Consider the following 22,476-nt stretch of genomic DNA (forward strand, 5'->3'; position numbering starts at 1 on the left):
TGCACACAGTTCCCCAACTCTCTCTGTGCCTGTTTCTCTCCTCGCTCCTCCATTTCAAAACCCATTCTGATTTCTCCGTCTTGGTCTAAAGTACTCTTCCTCAGATTAACTTCTATTAAGCAATATTATTCACTCACTTTATTAGTCCCTGCATCTTCTGTGTGGCAGAGAGAGGCAGGTTGAACAGAAGTGTTCAAGAGGGCACTGGGCAATTAAACAGGAACAACAGGCCAGGTTCCAGGGAAAGGGCAGGAGATAAACACAAAGGTAAAATGCTCAGCTGGTGCAGATGTGATGGGCAGAATGTCCTTCTTCTGATTCATGACAATCCTGTCAACGATATTTACTCATCTCATCAGGAAACATGGATATGTATCTCTATTTCTTTGCGGATGTCATTTTAGAAATACAATGAAAGGCTGACATTCCTGGAGGAAAGAGATAACTGGCCCCCTCCTTCCCATCGGAGTACATAACCTACTCCCAGTCTCCCATACCTGAACCAATTCCCAATACTCTTCTGTCCAGTCTTACCCATTTCAGATCATTCCTGATCTTCAGATTTTCTGCTTTACTGACTCAAGTCCTTCTGGGTGGGGCTTATTGCAGCCCAACCTTAACCCTTTTAGAAACAGTACCTTGTCAACATGAAGCAGAGTTAGACTCCAGTCAACTAAAACTCTTTAGGATTACAAAACCAGCCCCAATACCAGCATTAATACACTGATCCATACTGAAAGGAACTAACTGTCTTTCAGCATGTCTGCAGTGACTGTGCAACCAACAGTATATTGTAAGGAAAGATGTTATATGTGGAATGTGGGTGTTTTGGCTAATTACATGCATTTCCTCCACAAATGTAAGCCATCTAGCAATGTTGACTATAATTGCTCTTTATCCAATATCAGCCTGCTCAAAGACAATGAAAGTGCTTACTTAAACACAGCATCAATCCCCACCCATAAAACCTGATGTTTTGTGACAGTCTTGAGATTGAACCCATCATGCCCCTTCCATCCTGGAGGAGTCTGAAGGAAATCCTCCCCAGAATGAGGAGAGAAATGTATGAATACAGAAACTTAGTGCTGGCACCCTTTACCCCAGTTTGGTATTTCATGAGATTATACCTGGTAATGTTACAAGAAGAGATGAGAGCATCTGAGCTAGCTCCGCTATTCTGAGGGGTTTTGTGAAAAAGCTGGCTGCAATCTCATTTAAGCTTTCCCATCAGCCCCCCTTGGATGTTGAAGAAGGTGACATGTGATTGAATTATCTGACAGCTGCCACTTTGTCAAGAACATGGCATGAGACTAGCAGCCTCTTCAAAAAGCTGTCATAAGGGGAAAGACCTCTTTATTGTCCTAAATGCTAGCTGTGGGTTTAGCAAATATGGGAGAAAGACATTCAGCCATCTATGCCACCGCATCAGGGTCTACAGTTGACCTATTTTTAAAAAAAGGTAGGTATGGCTCTGACAGCCACCCAAAAGGGACAACTCCCCTATTCACTCAGGAATATGTGTTGCCCACTTATCTTTGGGAGATTAAGCCCTAATGGCAGCCCTATTCATCTGGTCCAAAAGCAGGTGGCTACCCCATGGTACCCGAAACGTCAATTCTCCTGCTCCTTGGATGCTGCCTGACCTGCTGCACTCTTCCAGCAACACATTTTCAGCTCTTGCCTCTGAGATGGTCAGAAACGTTTTAGTTTCAGTGCAGTGAGGGATGGAGAGCTGGGATGAGCCTTCCCAGTGACAACCTCTTCCATGAAATAAATTGAAAAAAACATGCTCCAAGGTCGATGTATTGGAACTGATTACAGTTCTCCAGGTGAGGATTACCCTACACATTCTACAACTGCAGTACACCTTTATGGGTTGTGCTGTAGCTCAGTGGTTAGCACTGCTGCCTCACAATGCCAGGGACCTGGGTTTGATTCCAGCCTTGGGTGACTGTGTGGGCAATTTGCACCTATTTCATGTGGCTATGTGGTTTTCCTCCCACAGCCCAAAGATGGGCACTTTGGATGGATTAGCTGTGGGAAATTGCCTGCCTTGTCCAGAGATGTGATGGTTAGGTGGGTTAGCCATGGGAAATATGGGGTTACAAGAATGGGATGCTCTTCATAGGATTGGTGTGGATGTGATGGGCTGAATGCTTCTATGATATAGGGATTCAATGATTTACATTCAAGCATTTTAAAGTTATCTCTTTTACTCTCTGCAAGTTTTTAAATAATTTCTGCACACAGGTCCCCAACTCTGTGTGCCTGTTTCCCTCATAGCTCTTCACCATTTCAAAACCATTCTGATTTCTCCATCTTGGTCTAAAGTGCTCTTCCTCAGTTTAAATTCTATTGATCAATATTGTCCACTCGCTTTCTTACTGCCCGCTGCTTCTGTGTGGCAGAGGCAGGTCGAACAGAAGTGTTCAAGTGGGCACTGTGCAATTAAACAGGAACAACAGGCCAGGTTCCAGGGAAAGAGCAGGAGATGAACACAAAGGTAAAATGCTCAGAGAGCTGGTGCAAATGTGATGGGTTGAATGGCCTTCTTCTACATCATGACAATTCTGTCAATGATATTTACTGGATCACCTCATCAGGAAACATACATATGCAACTCTATTTTTTCATTGATGTCATTTTAGAAATACAATGAAAGGCTGAGATTCCTGGACAAATTTCTGGGGGAGAGATGATTAATCTCCTCCTGTCCATTGGAATGCGCCACCTAGTCTCAGTCTTCCATCTCTGAACCAATTCCCAATAATCTTCTTGCCAGCCTTAGCCATTTCGGATCATTTCTGACCTTACTATTATCTGCTTTACTGACTCAGGTCCAAGTGAAATCATTGCATTGGGTGGGGCTTATTGCAGCCCAACTTTAACCCTTTCAGAACCAGTACTTTGTCAACATCAAGCAGAGTTAGACTCCAGTTAACCAAAGAAACTCTTCAGGATTCCCGAACCAGCCCCAATAACAGCATTCATACACTGATCCCTAACTGAAAGGGACGGACTGTCTTTCAGAATGTGTGCAGTGAATGTGCAACCAACAGTATATTGTAAGGTAAGATGTTATATATGGAATGTGGGCGTGGTGTGGCTAATTACAAGCATTTCCTCCTCAAATGGAAGAAGTGTAGCTCGTGGTGAATGGAATTGCTCTTCATCCAATATCGGCCTGCTCAATACAATGAAAGTGCTCACATAAATACAGCACCTGCCCCCACCCCCACCCCCCAGCCCATAAAACAGGGATGTTTTGTGAGAGAGTCTTGAGATTGTCAACATCATGTTCCTTGCATCCTGCAGGAGTCTGAAGTCAATCCTCCACAGAATGAGGAGAGAAACCTGATGAATGCAGAAACTTAGTGCCAGTGTCCTTTTCCCCAGTTTGATTTTGAGATTTCATCAGAAAATGCTGCAGGAATATTTGAGCAAGACCCACTATTCTGAGAGGTTGTGGAAAAATCCAGTTGCAATCTCATTTTTAATCTTTCCCATCAGTTGCCCTTGGAAGTTTAAAGAAGTCAACATGTGAATAAATTAACTGACAGCAGCCACTTTATTAAGAACATGGCTTGAGACAAAGTAAAAAAAAAAAAAATCACAACACCAGGTTATAGTCCAACAGGTTTAATCGGGAGCACACTAGCTTTCAGAGCGACGCTCCTTCATCAGGCAATAGTGGAGTGCTCGATCGTAATAATTTATAGCAAAGACAAGCAGCCCCTTAGGAAAGCTTACAGAATGGGAAAGACCTCTTACTCCATGTCCTAACTGAGCTCACCCAATAGGGGTGGGGAAAATAAAACCATTTGCAGCCATCTATGCTAGTGGAAGGTCAGTTCAGAAGCTGGTATCCTTTCACTCAGAGCTTTGATTTTTACAGCTGAACCTTTCAGAAGGTCGCCATCATATTCAGTAAAGAGGAGCTAGCTGTAACAAAGTTATTTACTGTTTAAAAAAAGAGCCAGAAATAGCCAGTATAGATTGTAGAGCATCTAGCTGAGGTGGAGGTCCTGAACAATTGCCATGACATGTCAAAAACAGGTGATTGAAATGGACCCCAAAAAGGTGCCATTGACCTTAAGCACATGTATTAGGTGTATAGACAAGCTGTTATTTGGGCATCATGAAGTCCATATTGTATCTACACCACCCAACCAGGGTTGGCAATCAGCTTATTTTTTTTTTTTAAATTAAAAAAAAAAAAGAGAGAAAAGAAAAAGCCACCCAAAAGGGACAACTCCGAGTCACTCAGGAAAAATGTTTGCCCACTCATCCTAAATATGTTTGGGAGATTAAGCCCTGTCCATCTGGTCCAAAGAATTCAGCTTTGCCAAGGTTAGCTCCCATATCCAAATTGTTGATCTAGGCAACTAATTGGGTCAGGCCAGTTAGGAAGTCAATTTATTCAGATTGAAGTTTGACTATGTAGGTACAGAAAACTAACCAGACTAGTCCAATAATAATTTTTTTTATTTCCATATTCAATACAAGAGAAGCAGAATTGGATTAGAGAACAAGCAATTCCAGAATCCCACTCAGCTCAGTGTGAGCTTGTCAAACAGGTACTCTCCCAGGCCATTCTCAGGGGCTCCCAGTCTCTTCAGGTTGGTGATGTGATCTCCCAGCTTCTTGATCATCTTCACTTGCTCATCCAAGTAGTGCCTCTCCAGGAGGTCACACAGCTGGAAGCAGGAGAGTGATATGGAGTATTTGGATCAGACAGACAAGATTGAATGAATTTGTTATTGATTGGAACAGCTAGCTATTTACAAGCTTAAAAACTGCCTTCTTAGTTACAAGTACTCTAGAAGGCAGCACCAACTGGACTTGCATGCAAGTGCCAAGCTATTTCCATTTAATTGGAAAAAATCCCACACTTTATATCCCTAATACTAAAGGAACCAAAATCCCACCAGGATCAGATTGATAATGGAGGCAACAACATTTGCTGTAAAACAAGCCTACAGACCAACATGGATGCAGGGTCCAATATCACCTTCAACACCACTGAAAATACAGCCATCAGGAACTCACATGAGGGTCAGTGTGGCCAGAGGAGAGTTTGTGCAGATCCAGCAGACTCTGGTTCACATCCTTCTCCATCTGCAGAGCTCTCTGCATTGCCTCCAGACCGTTGCCCCACTCATCCTGCTCTGGCTTCTGGAAGAGGAAAGGAAGAGGCAGATATTTCACTCAATGTGAAATGTGAGCCAAAACACAAATGGAACAACATGAATAGGTTGACTTGGAATAGTGTGCCATATACCATCACCCCACAGGGATGATGGCTTCAAATACATGTCCAAAATAGTTTGTTGTAATGTAGGATGATAGACCAACCTTGACATCCTGCAGGAGGACTTGGCCTCCACGTTTATTCTGGAATTCCATCAGTTTCTCAGCGTGTTCCCGTTCCTCATGGGACTGCTCCTCGAAGAACTCAGCAAAGTGACGCAGGGCAACATCATCCCGGTCAAAGTAAGAGGACTGTGCGAGAAAGGAGTAAGTGTCAGGCTGAATAGTCTGGACAAGGTAGGTTGGGGAGAATTCAGAAGAACATAGTTTAAGAATATAAAGGTCATCTGTATTGATGGGTTGAGATGAGGCTTGAATTGATCTTGCAACTCAACCACCAACCTATTGGTGGTAGGTATTGTTAGGCAAAGATACTGTTGTCAAGAATTAAAAACCAGACTGCAGGATGGAAACCAAGTGAGCATGATCTTATTGAAGAGGAGTGGAGGACGTTTGCAGGGGGCCATGGGGCCTCTTGTCATCATCAATTCATGTGATGAAAGCAGATCATTTATCCCAACACTTACCAAGGTCCTATTGGGAGGGAATATAATCAACTCAGAACCAAACACATGAGAATAGGAGCTAATATTGTCATACCTTTGACCAAACACCTCTGATCCCAACCTCCATTTCAGGAATGGAGAATTTATTTCCGTACTCAACTGAAGTCATCATGTAATCAGAAATCCTTTCACAAAAAAACCCAAGTATCAGTTGAATTTCAAGACAAGGGGGCACAAGGAGAGAAACGTTTAAGACACCACAAGGTAAGTGTTCCCCAGAGGGTCACTCGCATGAACTGAACTTCCTCAGGAAATGGTAAATGCAGGCATAATTACAATATTGCAGACATTTCGATAGATATGAATAGGAAAGGTTTGGAGGGATATGAGCCAGGAGCAGGCAGGTCGGCCTAGTTTAGATTGGGATTATGATCAGCATGGACTGGTTGGCAAAAGGGCCATCTTCTACATTTGAGAATTCCTTTGACAATATTTCCACATTATTGGATCATGGAATTAAGGCATGTATTAAGGCCAACACAACATGATCATACCTGCTTAGAAAACAGCTTAAAAGGATCATAGTTAACATTTCACTAGCCAGCCATCCAATTAAATTTTAGTCAAAGTTGACAAATTAAGCAGGTTTACACATGACATCATCCTCCAAGGGGATGCAAGGAACCTTGGATTTAGTTCCAGTATGAAACACTGGAGAATAAAACTAATTTATAGAATACAGAGCAGTCAGTTAACAAGGCAATTAATCAATAAGACTGAACAGTAATCACTTCAGTGGATAGAAAGTAGACATAAAGGAGGAAACATTAAAAAGACAACTCAGTAGCTTAAAATGCTTTACTAATGCAATATACAATTTAAGAATCAGCTATGAAACATGGAACACAGGAATTAACAGGTCTAGAAATCCTTTCCCCTCCCTAGTTGCCCTTGGTGGGGTGGAAGAAAATAAGGAATGGACCATCAAGCCCACAAGCCTCACCATGGAGAGATAAACATAGGAGGAATAGAGCTCCAGGTTGATCTGTTTGTTAACAGCATCCTCACAGTCCTTGTGGTAGTTCTGACAGACTTGGGAGACCATCTTCACTATTCCTACTCACTATCACCCAGACAACTCTAGAACTGAGCCTCTCTCCCATTAGCTCTTGTATTTATCCTCCTGGGACAGCCTGCACTCAACCAGGCAATGATTCGCCAATGATGATTGACAGTCTCTGACAGCCAATCAGGAATCCCCATGGATCCAGGAACCAATGAAGGGCACAGGGTTGGGTGAGATACCCAGAGTCAATCAGGAATCTCCATGAATCCAGGAACTGATGACAGGAACAGGGTGAGGTGAGATACCTGGGCCCAATCAGAACTTTGAAATGGAGGCAGATTTGGATCATTCAGTGATTGTAACTGAGGAACAGGAGGAGGATGTTTGGCTCTGTCAGTCTGTGCTGCCATTTAATGATGTCGTGGCTGGTCTGTTGCTTCCTGCCACTGTCCACATTGGTCCTGCATTCCCTTTACACCATTAACCAGCAAGCATCTAACTCTCTCAGATCTGAACAGTTTATTTGCTCCCAATATTTTTTGGAAAGAGTCCAGATTTCTGGTTCCTTTTCATGGAGAGATGATTCCGAGCAACTGCTCTGAATGGTCACATGATAATTACAGCACCTTGGTCACGGTGCAAGAATTTCTCTTCATCTGTCTCCTCAAACCCATTTGTTATTTTCCAAACCTTGAGTATAATCTTTGATATTTGAGTGAATGCAAGTACACTGTTTGCAAAGTGTCCTCACAATTTAAGCCTTTCAGCCCTGGTATCATTCCGGTGAATCTACACTGTAGGGAGATGATGGTATTGTCACTGAGCCAGTCACTGAGAGGCTCAGATTAACACCATGAAGACATGAGTTCAAACCCCACCATGGCAGCTGGGTAGAATTCAACTAATTAATTTGGAATACAAAGCAAGTCTCAGTGATGGTGATCGTGGTGGGGAGGCAATGGCCTAGTGGTATTACTGCTGGACTATTATACCAGAGAGCCAGGAAATGTTCTGGAAACCCTGGTTGGAATTTGAATTCAATAAAAATCTGGAATTAAGAGTTTAATGATGACCATGAAGCCATTGTCAGGAAAAACCCATCTGACTTACTGGAGGGAAACTGTGATCTGACCTGGTCTTGTCTTACATGTAAGTCCAGACCCACAGCAACCTGGTTAACTCTTAGTTGTCCTCTGGACAGTTCAGGATGGGCAATAAATGCTGACTTAACCACTGACACCTTTATTCCATGAATGAACATTAAAATAATTATCTTTGATTTTTACAGGAATCCATCTGGTTCAGTGGTATCCTTTAGGGAAAGAAATCTGCTCTGGCCTGTCTGTGACCACAGACCCACAGCAATGTTGTTCATTCTTGACTTGCCTCTGAGATGGTCAGAAACCTTTTAGTTTCAGGGCAGTGAGGGCTGGAGAGCAGGGATTGTCTTCCCTGCGACAGCCCCTTCAGGTGCTCTGGTTTCCTCCCACAGTCCAAAGTTGTGCAGGTTAGATGGAGTGTCCAAGGATGTGCAGACTAGGTGGGTTAGCCATGGGAAATATGGAGTTATAAGGATGGGATTGGTCTGAGTGGGATGCTCTTCAAAAGATTGGTGTGGACACAATGGGCTGAATGGCCTGCTTCTATGATATAGGGATTCAATGATTTACATCACAGCTCCACTGCCTTGTGATGAAGACAAAAATGCAATTAGCAATTTCAAATCATCCCCTTCACTCTGCAAATTTTAAATTTCTGCCTGCAGGTCCCCAACTCTCTCTGTGCTTGTTTCTCTCCGAGCTCCTCCATTTCAAACCCATTCTGATTTCTCCGTCTTGGTCTAAAGTACTCTTCCTCAGATTAACTTCTATTGAGCAATATTATTCACTCACTTTATTAATCCCCGCTGTTTCAGTGTAGCAGAGGCAGGTTGAACAGAAGTGTTCAAGTGGGCTCTGTGCAATTAAACAGGAACAACAGGCCAGGTTCCAGGGAAAGGGCAGGAGATAAACACAAAGGTAAAATGCTCAGAGAGCTGGTGCAAATGTGATGGGCTGAATGGCTTTCTTCTGAATCATGACAATTCTGTCAACGATGTTTACTAGCTCACCTCATCAGGAAACATGGATAAGTATCTCTATTTCTTTGCGGATGTCATTTAGAAATACAATGAAAGGCTGAGATTCCTGGAGGAAAGAGATAACTAGCCCCCTCCTTCCCATCGGAGTACATAACCTACTCCCAGTCTCCCATACCTGAACCAATTCCCAATACTCTTCTGTCCAGTCTTACCCATTTCAGATCATTCCTGATCTTCAGATTTTCTGCTTCACTGACTCAAGTCCTTCTGAAATCATCACATTGGGTAGGGCTATTTGCAGCCCAACTTTAACTCTTTCAGAACCAGTACTTTGCCAACATCAAGCAGAGTTAGACTCCAGTTAACCAAAGAAACTCTTCAGGATTCCCGAACCAGCCCCAATAACAGCATTCATACACTGATCCCTAACTGAAAGGGACGGACTGTCTTTCAGAAAGACTGCAGCAATTGTGCAACCAACAGTATATTGTAAGGAAAGGTGTTATATGTGGAATGTGGGTGTTTTGGCTAATTACATGCATTTCCTCCACACATGGAAGACATCTCGCAATGTTGACTATAATTGCTCTTTATCCAATATCAGCCTGCTCAAAGGACAATGAAAGTGCTTACTTAAATACAGCACCAATTCCCACCCATAAAACCTGATGTTTTGTGACAGTTTTGACATTGTACCTATCATGCTCTTTCCATCCTGGAGGAGTCTGAAGGAAATCCTCCACAGAATGAGGAGAGAAATGTAGGAATGCAGAAACTTAGTGCTGGCACCCTTTACCCCAGTTTGGTATTTCATGAGATTTTACCTATTAATGCTACAAGAGATTAGAGCATCTGAGCTAGCTCCACTAGTCTGATGGGTTTTGAGAAAATCTGGTTGCAATCTCATTTAAGCTTTCCCATCAGTCCCCCCTTGGATGTTGAAGAAGGTGACATGTGATTGAATTATCTGACAGCTGCCACTTTGTCAAGAACATGGCTTGAGACTAGCAAGCTCTTCAAAAAGCTGTCATAAGGGGAAAAGACCTCTTTACTGTCCTAAATGCTAGCTGTGGGTTCACAAATATGAGAGAAAAACACTTAGCAATCTATGCCACCCCACCAGGGTCTGCAGATGACCTATTTAAAATAGAATGGTAGGTATGGCTCTGACAGCCACAGAAAAAGGGCCAACTCCCTTATTCCCTCATGAGAGTGGGCAACACGTTCCCTGACACTAAATATCTTTGGAGATTAAGCCCTGTTGGCAGCCCTATCCATCTGGTCTAAAAGCATGTGGCTACACCATTGGATATGAGGAGCAATGGATTTATTCAGATTTAGGTTTCAACTTGACAGTTGAAGAAAACAGACCTGTTCAATAATAAATCTTTTATTTCCATAATCAATACAAGAGAAGCAGAACTGGATTAGAGAACAGTGATTCCAGAATCCCACTCAGATCAGGGTGAGCCTGTCAAACAGATACTCTCCCAGGCCATTCTCAGGGGCTCCCAGTCTCTTCAGGTTGGTGATGTGATCTCCCAGCTTCTTGATCATCTTCACTTGCTCATCCAAGTAGTGCCTCTCCAGGAAGTCACACAGCTGGAAGGAAGAGAGATCGAGTATTTGGATCAGACAGATATTATGGAATTAATTTGTTATTGATTGGTGGAACAGATGGCTATTTACAAGAACAGGTTAAAATCTGCCTTCTCAGCTACAACTACTCTAGAAGGCAGCACCAACTGGACTTGCATGCAATTGCTAAGCTCATTCCATTTAACTGAGCCAATTCCATGATTGTTTATACCCCAGACACCAAACAAACCAATCCCCCCCAGAATCAGATTGATAACTGAAGCAACAACAGTTGCTGTAAAACAAGCCGACACAGCCCTAGACCAACATGGAGTGCAGGGCAGATTCCAATATTGCCTTCAACACCACTGAAAATACAGCCATCAAGAACTCACATGAGGGTCAGTGTGGCCAGAGGAGAGTTTGTGCAGATCCAGCAGACTCTGGTTCACATCCTTCTCCATCTGCAGAGATCTCTGCATTGCCTCCAGACCATTGCCCCACTCATCCTGCTCTGGCTTCTGGAAGAGGAAAGGAAGAGGCAGATATTTCACAGTGAAAAACATGAGCCAAAACACAATAGAACATGAAAAAGTTAACCATATTCCATTACACCATGGGAATGAATGCTTCAAATGTCTAGTACTATTAGTTGTAATGTAGGATGATAGACCAACCTTGACATCCTGCAGGAGGACTCGGCCTCCACGTTTATTCTGGAATGCCATCAGTTTCTCAGCGTGTTCCCGTTCCTCATGGGACTGCTCCTTGAAGAACTCAGCAAAGTGACGCAGGGCAACATCATCCCGGTCAAAGTAGGAGGACTGGGGGAGAAAAGGGTAGTGTCAGGGAAGCTCCAGATCTCACCCATTGAGAATCTCACCAAGACCCTGTGTGGCTTGTTTTCAGTTTAGACGAGGAGTCCAGGCAGTTCTTCTATAATGCAATGGCTGCATTCTTGTGCAACCCCATGTGATAAAAGTCACTCTGGAAACAGTGCTTAAAGTATTGGCAAAGTAGTTGTGCTACAGCCACATTTTTAAGAGGTTATGCTTTAGAATGAGTGTCCCTTATTTGTCCATCACAGTAGGGAAACACATAGTAAAACAACCTGCATGCAAATGCTGAATGGTCTGGACAAGATAGGAATGTACTGGGGTGGGGTAGAGGTCAAAACTAGAGAGCAAAGTTTAAGAATATAAAAGGTCATCTGTATTGATGGGTTAAGAGGAGAGGCTGGAGTTGATCTTGCAACTCAACCAACCTATTAGAGATAGGTATTGTTAGGCAAAGTCACTTGTCAAGAATTTTAAAAAAAACAGACTGCAGGATGCTGAAACAATTGAGCGTACTTGCAGGGGGCCATGGGCCTCTTGTTGTCATCAATTCATGTGATGAAAGCAGATCATTTATCCCTACACTTTATTGGGAAGGGAATATAATCAAAACCAAAATATATTAGAGTAGGAGTTAATCTTGTTGTAAGTTTGACCAGACACCTCAGATCCCAGCCTCCATTTCAGGAAGCCTAAACTTTAGTACTCACTGATGTAATCAAATCGTTGCAGCAAAACCCCCAAGTTGTCATCTAGTATCAGTTGAATTTCAAGACAAGGGGGCACATGAAAGAGGAACAGTTGTAAAAACCACACACAACACATGAGGCAAGTTTTCCCCAGAGGGTAGCTCACATATGGAATGAACCTTCTCAGGAAGTGGTAAATGAAGTTACAGTTACCATATTGCAGACATTTAGATAGATACATGAATAAGAATGGTTGGGAGGGATATGGGTCAGGAGCAGGCAGGTAGGCCTAGTCTAGATTGGGACTATGTTCAGCATGGACTGGTTGGCAAAGGGCCAATTTCTACATTTTGAGAGAAGCCTTTTGACAATATTTTCACATTACTGCTTCATGGAAGAACCTTGTATTAAGGCCAACAGAACATGATCATACTCATTGAGAAAAACAGGCAGAAGAGGACTCAATTAACATTACACTAGAAAGTCATACAATTATGTTTTAGCTAAAGTTGAAAGTTTAAACCAGGTTTACACATGACATCATCCTCCAAGAGGAGGCAACAAACCTTAGATTTAGTTCTAGTATGAACCACTAGAGAATAAAACCAGTTTGTTGAACACAGCAGTCAATTACCAAGGCAACCAATAAAAGTTAGCAACAATCACTTCAGTGGATAGAAAAGTAGATACAAGGAGGAAACATTCAAATGACAACTCAGTGGCTTAAAATATTCAACCAATACAATATGCAATTTAAGAATCAGCTATGAAACATAGAACACAGGCATTATTAACAGGTCTCAAAATTATCACCCATCCCTCATTGCTCTTGGTGGCATGGTGGTGGGGGGGGGGGGGGGGGGGAAACAAAGAAGGTATGGATCATCAAGCCCACAAGCCTCACCATGGAGAGGTAAACATAGGAATAATAGAGCTCCAGGTTGATCTGCTTGTTAACAGCATCCTCACAGTCCTTGTGGTAGTTCTGACACACTTGGGAGGCCATCTTCACTATTCCTGCTCACTATCACCCAGACAACTCTAGAGCTAAGCCACTCTCCCATTACGTCTTATATTTATCCTCCTGGGACAGCCTGCACTCAACCAAGGGATGATTCCCAATGATCACTGACAGTCCTTGACAGCCAATCAGGAACCTCCATGGATCCAGGAACCAATGAAGGGCATAGGGTGGGGTGAGATACCCAGAGCCAATCAGGAATTGCTATGAATCCAGGAGCTGATGAAGGGCATAGGGTGAGGTGAGATACCTAGAGCCAATCAGAGCTTTGAAATGGAGGCAGATTTGGATCATTCAGTGATTGTAACTGAGGAACAGGAGGAGGATGTTTGGCTCTGTCAGTCTGTGCTGACATTTAATGATATCATGGCTGGTCTGTTGTTTCCTGCCACTGTCCACATTGGTCCTGCATTCCCTTCACACCATTAACCAGCAAGCGTCTAACTATCTCAGATCTGAACAGTTTATTTGCTCCCAATGTTTCTGGGAAAGAGAGTCCAGATTTCTGATTCCTTTTCATGGAGAGTTCATTCTGAGCAACTGCTCTGAATAGCCACATGACAACTATAGCATTCTACTCCTTGGTCATGGTGCAATAATTCCTCTCCATCTGACTCCTCAAACCCATTCGGTATTATCCAAACCTCGGGTATAGTCACCTGTTAATCTTCGATACTCAAGTCCACTGTTTGCAAAGTGTCCTCACAATTTAACCCTTTCAGCCCTGGTATCATTCTGGTGAATCTACACTGTAGGGAGATGATGGTATTGTCACTGAGCCAGTCACTGAGAGGCTCAGATTAACACCATGAGGACATGAGTTCAAACCCCACCATGGCAGCTGGGTAGAATTCAACTAATTAATTTGGAATACAAAGCAAGTCTCAGTGATGGTGATCGTGGTGGGGAGGCAATGGCCTAGTGGTATTATTGATGGACTATTATACCAGAGAGCCCAGGAAATGTTCTGGGGACCCTGGTTGGAATTTGAATTCAATAAAAATCTGGAATTAAGAGTTTAATGATGACCATGAAGCCATTGTCAGGAAAAGTCTATCTGACTCACTGGAGAGTAACTGTGATCCAGACCTGATTTGGTCTTACATGTGACTCAAGACCAACAGCAACATAGTTAACTCTTAATTGCCCTCTGGGGAGTTCAGGGTGGGCAATAAATGCTGACTTAGCCAGTGACACCCTTATCCCATGAATGAAGTTAAAAAAAAAACTATTGTTGACTTTTCACAGAAATCCGTCTGCTTCAGTGATAATCTTTCGAGAAAATAATCTGCTCTGGCCTATTTGTGACCCCAGACCCACAGCAATGTTGTTTATTCTTGACTTGCCTCTGAGATGGTCAGAAACGTTTTAGTTTCATGGCAGTGAGGGATGGAGAGCAGGGATGAGTCTTCCCAGTCACAGCCTCTTCCAGGAAATAAATTGAAAAAAAACATGCTCCAAGGTCAATGTATAGGAACTGATTACAGTTCTCCAGATGAGGTCTACCCTACACATCCTACAACTGCAGTATACCTTGATGGGTGGTGCTGTAGCAGTGGTTAGCACTGCTGCCTGATAATGCCAGGGACCTGGGTTTGATTCCAGTCTTGGGTGACTGTATGTGGAGTTCACACATATTTCATGTGGTTGTGTGGGTTCCTCCAGGTGCTCTGCTTTCGTCCCACAGTCCAAAGATGGGCATGTTAGATGGAGTGGCTGTGGGGAATTGCCTGCCTTGTCCAGGGATGTGATAGCTAAGTGGGTTAGCCATGGGAATTATGGGGTTACAAGGATGGAATGTTCTTCATAGGATTGGTGTGGACGTGATGGGCTGAATGACCTACTTCTATGCTGTAGGGATTCAATGATCTATCATTCAAGCTCCACTACCTTATGAAGGCTAAAATGCAATTAGCATTTTAAAATCATCTCTTTACTCTAAGTTTTTAATAATTTCTGCATTCAGATCCCCAATTTTCTCTGCACCTGTATCCCTCATAGCTCTTCACCATTTCAAAACCATTCTGATTTCTCCATCTTGGTCTAAAGTACTCTTCCTCAGACTAGATTCTATTGATCAATATTCATTCCCTTTATTAGTGCCCGCAGCTTGTGTCTTGCAGTGGCAGGTTCAACAGAAGTGTTCCAAAGGGCACTAGACAAATAAACAGTAAAACAACAGGCCAAGATTCAGGGAAGTGGCAGGAGATAAACACAAAGATCATAATGGGAAGACCTCTTCCTCTATGCCCTTGCTGTGGGTTCACCTAATGGGGTGAAAAAACACATTCTCAGCTATCTATGCTTTTGGAAGGTCAGTTCAGGAGCTGGTATCCTTTCACTCAAAGCTTGGATTTATATAGCCAGACCTTTCATGGGTAGCCATTACATTCAATAACGAGGAGCTAGTTGCAACAAGAGTTATTTACTGTAATTAAAAAAGCCAGTACACAGGTTGTAGAGCATCTAGCTGATGTGATGTCCCTGAACAATTGCCATGACATGTCAAAAACAAGTGATTGATGACATGGACACCAGAAAGGTGCCATTGACCTTAAGCACATATATTAGGTCTACAGACAAGCAGTGTTATTTGAGCATCAGAAAGTCCATATTGTATCTATACTATCCAACCAGGGTCAGCGGTCAGCTTGTTTTTTTTAATTAAAAAATACAGCCACCCAAAAAGGGACAACTCCCCTAGTCACTCAGGAAAATGTTTGCCCACTCATCCTAAATATCTTTGGGAGATTAAGCCCCGTCCATCTGGTCCAAAAGATTTCAGCTTTGCCAAGGTTTGCTCCCATATTTAAATTGTTGATAGACAACCAATCCTTGGTTGGGTATTGTTGCGTCAGGCCAGTTAGGAAGTCAGTTTACTCAGATTTACGTTTTGACTATACAATTACAGAAAGCAAACTATACTAGTTAAATAATCTTTTATTTCCATATTCAATACAAGAGAAGCAGAACTGGATTAGAGAGCAAGTAGTTCCAGAATCCCACTCAGCTCAGGGTGAGCCTGTCAAACAGGTACTCTCCCAGGCCATTCTCAGGGGCTCCCAGTCTCTTCAGGTTGGTGATGTGATCTCCCAGCTTCTTGATCATCTTCACTTGCTCATCCAAGTAGTGCCTCTCCAGGAAGTCACACAGCTGGAAGGAAGAGAGAGATATTGAGTATCTTGATCAAACAGACATGATGGAATTAAATTTGTTATTGATTGGTGGGACGGCTGGTTATTTACAAGAACAGGTTAAAAACTGCCTTCTCAGCTACAACTACTCTAGAAGGCAGCACCAACTGGACTTGCATGCAAGTGCCAAACTCTTTTCATTAAACTGGGGACAAATATCAATTATTTATACCCCAGATACTGAACAAACCAAAACCCCCCCCAGGATCATATTGATAACTGAAGCAACAACATTTGCTGTAAAACAAGCCGACACAGCCCGAGACCAACATGGAGTACAGGGCAGATTCCAATATCGCCTTCAACACCACTGAAAATACAGCCATCAAGAACTCACATGAGGGTCAGTGTGGCCAGAGGAGAATTTGTGCAGATCCAGCAGACTCTGGTTCACATCCTTCTCCATCTGCAGAGCTCTCTGCATTGCCTCCAGACCATTGCCCCACTCATCCTGCTCTTGCTTCTGGAGCAAGGGAAGAGGCAGATATTTCATTCAATGTAAAACATGAACCAAATCACAATGGAATAAGATGAAAAGTTAACTGGGAATATAGTATGCCATATAGCATTACTCCTGTGGGAATGAGTGCTTCAAATGCATTTCTTGTACTGTTAGTTGTAACGTAGGATGATAGATCCAACCTTGACATCCTGCAGGAGGACTCAGCCTCCACATTTATTCTGGAATGCCATCAGTTTCTCAGCGTGTTCCTGTTCCTCATGGGACTGCTCCTTGAAGAACTCAGCAGAGGTGACGCAGGGCAACATCATCCTGGTCAAAGTAAGAGAACTGGAGGAAAGAGGAGAAAGTGACAGCCAGGGAAACTCCAGATCTCACCCATCAAGAACCTCACTAAGACCAAGTGTGGCTTGTTTTCAGCTTCGAAAACAAGGAGTACAGGCAGTTCTTCATAATGTGATTGGGTACATCCTTGTGCAACCCCACATTAAAGAAAAATCACTTTAGAAACAGTGCTTAAAGTAGTTGTGCTACAGCCAGCACATTAAGAGTTCATGCTTTAGAAACAGTATCCCTATTTTGTCAACCACATTAATGAAACATTAAAGCAAAACAACCTGTATACAAATGCTGATTGGTGTGGACAAGGTAGGAATGTACTGGGATCGGGGTGGAGGTCAGAACTAAGAACATAGTTTAAGAACAGAAAGGTGATTGTATTGATGGGTTGAGATGAGAGGCTTAAAAATTGATCTTGCAACTCAACCTCCTACCTATGAATAGGCATTGTTCGGCAGAGTTACTGTTATCCACAATTAAAAACACAGACTGAAGAATGCAAACCAAATGAGCATGATTGTAAGAAAGATTGGATCTTACTGAAAGATTTGAGCATATTTGCAGGGGGCCATGTGGCCTGTTGCTGTTGTCAATTCATGTGACCAAAGCAGATCATTTATCCCTACACCTACCAAGGTCTTTATTGTGTGCAAAAATGATCAGAACCAAGCATTTGCGAGTAGGACCTAACTTGTAACTTAGACCAGACACCTCAGATCCCAACCTCCATTTCAGGAAGTTCAAGTTTATTTCAGTAATCAACTGAAGTCATGTAAATCAGAAAATCCCCAAGTAGCAATCTAGTATCAGTTAAATTTCAAGACTAGGGGGGCACATGAAGGAGAAATGTTTAAATTCGAACATTCCTGGTTGGAATTTGAATTCAATAAATATCTGGAATTAAGAGTTTAATGATGACCGTGAAGCCATTGTCAGGAAAAATCCGACTTACTGGAGGGAAACTGATCTGGCCTGGTCTGGTTTTACTTGTGACTCCAGACCCACAGCAACCTGGTTAACTCTTAGTTGCCCTCTGGACAGTTCAGGATGGGCAATAGATGCTGAATTAGCCAGTGACAGCCTTATCCCATGAATGAACTTTAAAACAATTATCTTTGATGTTTACAAAAATCCATCGAGCTCAGCGGTATCCTTTAGGGAAAGAAATCTGGTATGGTCTATCTGTGACTACAGACCCACAGCAATGTTGTTCATTCTGAGATGGTCAGAAACCTTTTAGATTTAGATTAGATTCCCTACAGTGTGGAAACAGGCCCTTCAGCTCAACCAGTCCACACCAACCATCCAAAGAGTAACCCACCCAGACCAGGGCAGTGACAGATGGAGAGCAGGGATTGGCCTTCCCAGTGGCACACTTTTCCATGAGATAAATTGTCAAAACATACTTTAATGTCGATGTATCAGAACTGATGACAGTTCTCCAGGTTAGGTTTATACCACACTTTCCACAACTGCAGCACACCTTTATGGGTGGCACTGGGGTTAGCACTGCTTCCTCACAGTGCCAGGGACCTGGGTTTGATTCCCCCCTTGGGCGACTGTCTGTGGGAGTTTTCACATTCTCCGTGTATCTGCGCAGGTCCCCTCCAGGTGCTCCGGTTTCCTCCACAGTCCAAAGATGGGCACGTTAGGTGGAGTGTCCAAGGATATGCAGGCTAGATGGGTTAGCCACGGGAAAAGTGGGGTTACAAGGATAGGATGGGTCTGGGTGTGTGCTGGGATGCTCTCTGAGGATTGGTGTGGATATGATGGGCTGAATGGCCTGATTTTATGATGAAGGGATTCAATGATTAACATTGCACTTCCACTGCCTTGTGATGAAGACTAAAATACAATTAGCATTTTAAAATCATTTCTTTTACTCTCTGCGAGTTTTTAATAATTTCTGCACGCAGGTCCCCAACTCTGTCTGTGCCTGGTTCCCTCGTAACTCTTCACCATTTCAAAACCATTCTGATTTCTCCATCTTGGTCTAAAGTACTCTTCCTCAGATTAAATTCTATTGATCAATATTGTCCACTCGCTTTCTTAGTGCCCGCTGCTTCTGTGTGGCAGAGGAAGGGTGAACAGAAGTGTTCAAGTGGGCACTGTGCAATTAAACAGGAACAACAGGCCAGGTTCCAGGAAAAGGGCAGGAGATAAATACAAAGATAAGATGCTCAGAGAGCTAGTGCAAATGTGATGGGCTGAATGTCCTTCTTCTGCATTATGACAATTCTGTCAATGATATTAATTGGGTCACCTCAGTGGGAAACATGGATATGTATCTGTATTTCTTCATCGATGTCATTTAGAAATAGCCTTTCATTGTAAGATTCCTGCAGGAAGAGATGACTAATCCCCTCCTGCCCATTAGAGTACATACTGGATTAGTGGTGCTGGAAGAGCACAGCAGTTCAGGCAGCATCCAACGAGCAGCGAAATCGACGTTTCGGGCAAAAGCCCTTCATCAGGAATCAGGCTTTTGCCCGAAACGTCGATTTCGCTGCTCGTTGGATGCTGCCTGAACTGCTGTGCTCTTCCAGCACCACTAATCCAGTATTTGGTTTTCAGCATCTGCAGTCATTGTTTTTACCTCATTAGAGTACATAACCTACTCCCAGTCTCCCACATCTGAACCAATTCCCAATACTCTTCTGTCCAGCATTACCCATTTCAGATCATAAGATTTTCTGCTTTACTGACTCAAGTCCTTCTGAAATCATCACATTGGGCTGCAATAAGCCCCACCCAATGTTAACCTTTTCAGAACCAGTACCTTGCCAACATCAAGCAGAGTTAGACTGTAATCATAGAGTTATGGAGATGTATAGCACGGAAACAGACCCTTCGGCCCATCTCGTCCATGTCAATCAGATATCCCAACCCAATCCATTCCCACCTGCCAGTACCTGGCCCATATCCCTCTAAACCCTTCCTATTCATATACCCATCCAGATGCCTCTTAAATGTTGCAATTGTACCAGCCTCCACCACTTCCTCTGGCAGCTCATTCCATACACGTACCACCCTCTGAGTGAAAAAGTTGCCTCTTAGGTCTCTTTTATATCCTTCCCTTCTCACCTTAAACTTATTAGTCTAGTTCTGGACCCCAACCCACCCCAGGGAAGAGACTTTGTCTATGCTCCTCATGATTTTATAAACCTCTATAAAAAGGTCACCACTCAGCCTCTGACGCTCCAGGGAAAAACAGCCCCAGTCTATTCAACCTCTTCCTATATAGCTCAAACCCTCCAACCCTGGAAACATCCTTTTAAATCTTTTCTGAACCCTTTCAAGCTTCACAACATCTTTCCAATAAAGAAGGACACCCGAGCTGCTTGTAATATTCCAACAGTGGCCTAAACCAATGCTCTGGACAGCCACAACAACGTGACCTCCCAACTCCTGTACTCAATACTCTGACCAATAAAGGATAGCATACCAAACACTTTCTTTACTATCCTATCTACCAGTGACTCCCTGATCAAGTCCTGAGGATTTATCCACTTTTATCTGTTTCATGACATCCAGCACTTCCTCCTCTGTAATCTGGACATTTTGCAAGATGTCACCATCTCTTTCCCTACAGTCTATATCTTCCATGTCCTTTTCCACAGTAAATACTGATGCAAAATTCTCGTTTTAGTATCTGCCCCATCTCCTGCAGCTCCACACAAAAGAACCTTTCTGATCTTTGAGGGGCCCTATTCTCTCCCTAGTTACCCTTTTGTCCTTAATGTATTTGTGTAAACCTTTTGGATTCTCCTTAGCTTTGGGAAGTAGAGTTATCTCATGTCCCCGTTTTGCCCTCCTGATTTCTCTCTTAAGTATACTCCTACTGCCTTTATAGTCTAAGGATTCACTTGACATATCTGACATATGCTTCCTTCTTTTTCTTAACCAAACCCTCAATTTCTTTAGTTATCCAGCATTCCCTATACCTACCAGCCTTCCCTTTCTCCCTAACAGGAATATATTTTCTCTGGGTCTCTCATTATTCCCTTTCTGAAGGCTTCCCATTTTCTGGCCATCCCTTTAACTGTGAACATCTGACTCCAATCAGCTTTCAAAAGTTCTTGCCTAATACCGTCAAAATTGGCCTTACTCCAATTTAGAACTTTAACTTTTAGATCTGGTCTATCCTTCTCCATCACTATTTTAAATCTAATAGAATTATGGTCGCTGGCCCCAGAGTGCTCCCCCACTGACACCTCAGTCACCTGCCCTGCCTTATTTTCCAAGAGTAGGTCAAGTTTTGCACCTTCTCTAATAGGTACATCCACATACTGAATCAGAAAATTGTCTTATACACACACAAGTTCCTCTCCATCTAAACCCTTAACACTATGGCAGTCCCAGTCTGTTTGGAAAGTTAAAATCCCATACCATAACCACCCTATTATTCTTCCAGATAACTGAGATCTCCTTACAAATTTGTTTCTCAATTTCCCTCTGACTATTAGGGGGTCTATAATACAATCCCAATAATGTGATCATCCCTTTCTTATTTCTCAGTTCCACCCAAATGTATTTCCAGGAATATCCTCCCTAAGTACAGCAATAATGCTATCCCTTATTAAAAAGGCCAGTCCCCCTCCTCTCTTGCCTCCCTTTCTGTCCTTCCTGTAGGATTTGTATCCTGGAACATTAAGCTGCCAGTCCTGCCCATCCTGGAGCCATGTTTCTGTAAATGCTATGATATTCCAGTCCCATGTTCCTAACCATGCCCTGAGTTCATCTGGCTTCCCGGTTAGGCCTCTTGCATTGAAATAAATGCAGTTTAAATTTATCTGTTCTACCTTGACCCTACCTGTTTGACTGACCTTTGTTCTCAACTGTACCAGTCTCAGATCGATCTCTTTCCTCATTATCTCCCTGGGTCCCAAGCCCCCACCTCACTAGTTTAAATCCTCCCAAGCAGCTCTAGCAAATCTCCCTGCCATTATTAGTTCCCTTCCAATTTAGGTGCAATCCTTCCTTCTTGTACAGGTCACTTCTACCCCAAAACAGCTTCCAATAATCCAAAAGTATGAATCCTTCTCCCATACACCAGCTCCTCAGCCATGCGTTCATCTGCTCTATCCTCCTATACCTGCCTTCAGTTGCTCATAGCACCGGGAGTAATCTAGATATTACTACTCCTGAGGACCTCCTTTTTAAATTCCTGCCTAACTCTGTAATCTCCTTTCAGAATCTCAACCTTTTCCCTTCCTATCGTTGGTTTCAATGTGTGCAGTGACTTCCTGCTGGTCCCTCTCCCCCTTGAGAACATTCTGCACCCTCTTGGAGACATCATTGATCCTGGCACCAGGGAAGCAACACCATTTTGCTTTTTTGCTGCTGTCCACAGAATCATCCCTGTTTGTACCTCAGACTAGAGAGTCCCCAAACACA

The 22,476-nt window shown here is 43.1% G+C and overlaps 1 protein-coding gene across 1 annotated transcript; it reads right to left on the bottom strand.

Annotated features, from left to right (window-relative positions):
- Window positions 1-4,550: 4,550 nt before the first annotated feature.
- On the bottom strand, window positions 4,551-13,071 carry LOC140489078 (ferritin heavy chain A-like). The gene is made up of 6 exons (XM_072588318.1): window positions 12,970-13,071; window positions 11,218-11,364; window positions 10,936-11,061; window positions 5,356-5,502; window positions 5,050-5,175; window positions 4,551-4,697 (listed from the first exon to the last, which is right to left on the bottom strand). The coding sequence occupies exons 1-6, from the start codon at window positions 13,069-13,071 to the stop codon at window positions 4,551-4,553; spliced, it is 795 nt and encodes a 264-aa protein (XP_072444419.1).
- Window positions 13,072-22,476: the final 9,405 nt, after the last annotated feature.

Source organism: Chiloscyllium punctatum, chromosome 18 (genome assembly GCF_047496795.1).
Source record: "Chiloscyllium punctatum isolate Juve2018m chromosome 18, sChiPun1.3, whole genome shotgun sequence".
In the NCBI taxonomy this organism is placed as follows: Eukaryota; Metazoa; Chordata; class Chondrichthyes; order Orectolobiformes; family Hemiscylliidae; genus Chiloscyllium; species Chiloscyllium punctatum.

What these genes read in the sequence shown, in the direction of transcription:
- LOC140489078 (XM_072588318.1), bottom strand. Translation starts at nt 13,071, where the DNA reads ATGGCCTCCCAAGTGTGTCAGAACTACCACAAGGACTGTGAGGATGCT. An exon ending in CTGGCCACACTGACCCTCAT is followed by an intron (nt 5,503 to 10,935) that starts GTGAGTTCTTGA and finishes TTTCTCGCACAG; the next exon opens with TCCTCTTACTTTGACCGGGA. An exon ending in TCCTCCTGCAGGATGTCAAG is followed by an intron (nt 5,176 to 5,355) that starts GTTGGTCTATCA and finishes TTCCTCTTCCAG; the next exon opens with AAGCCAGAGCAGGATGAGTG.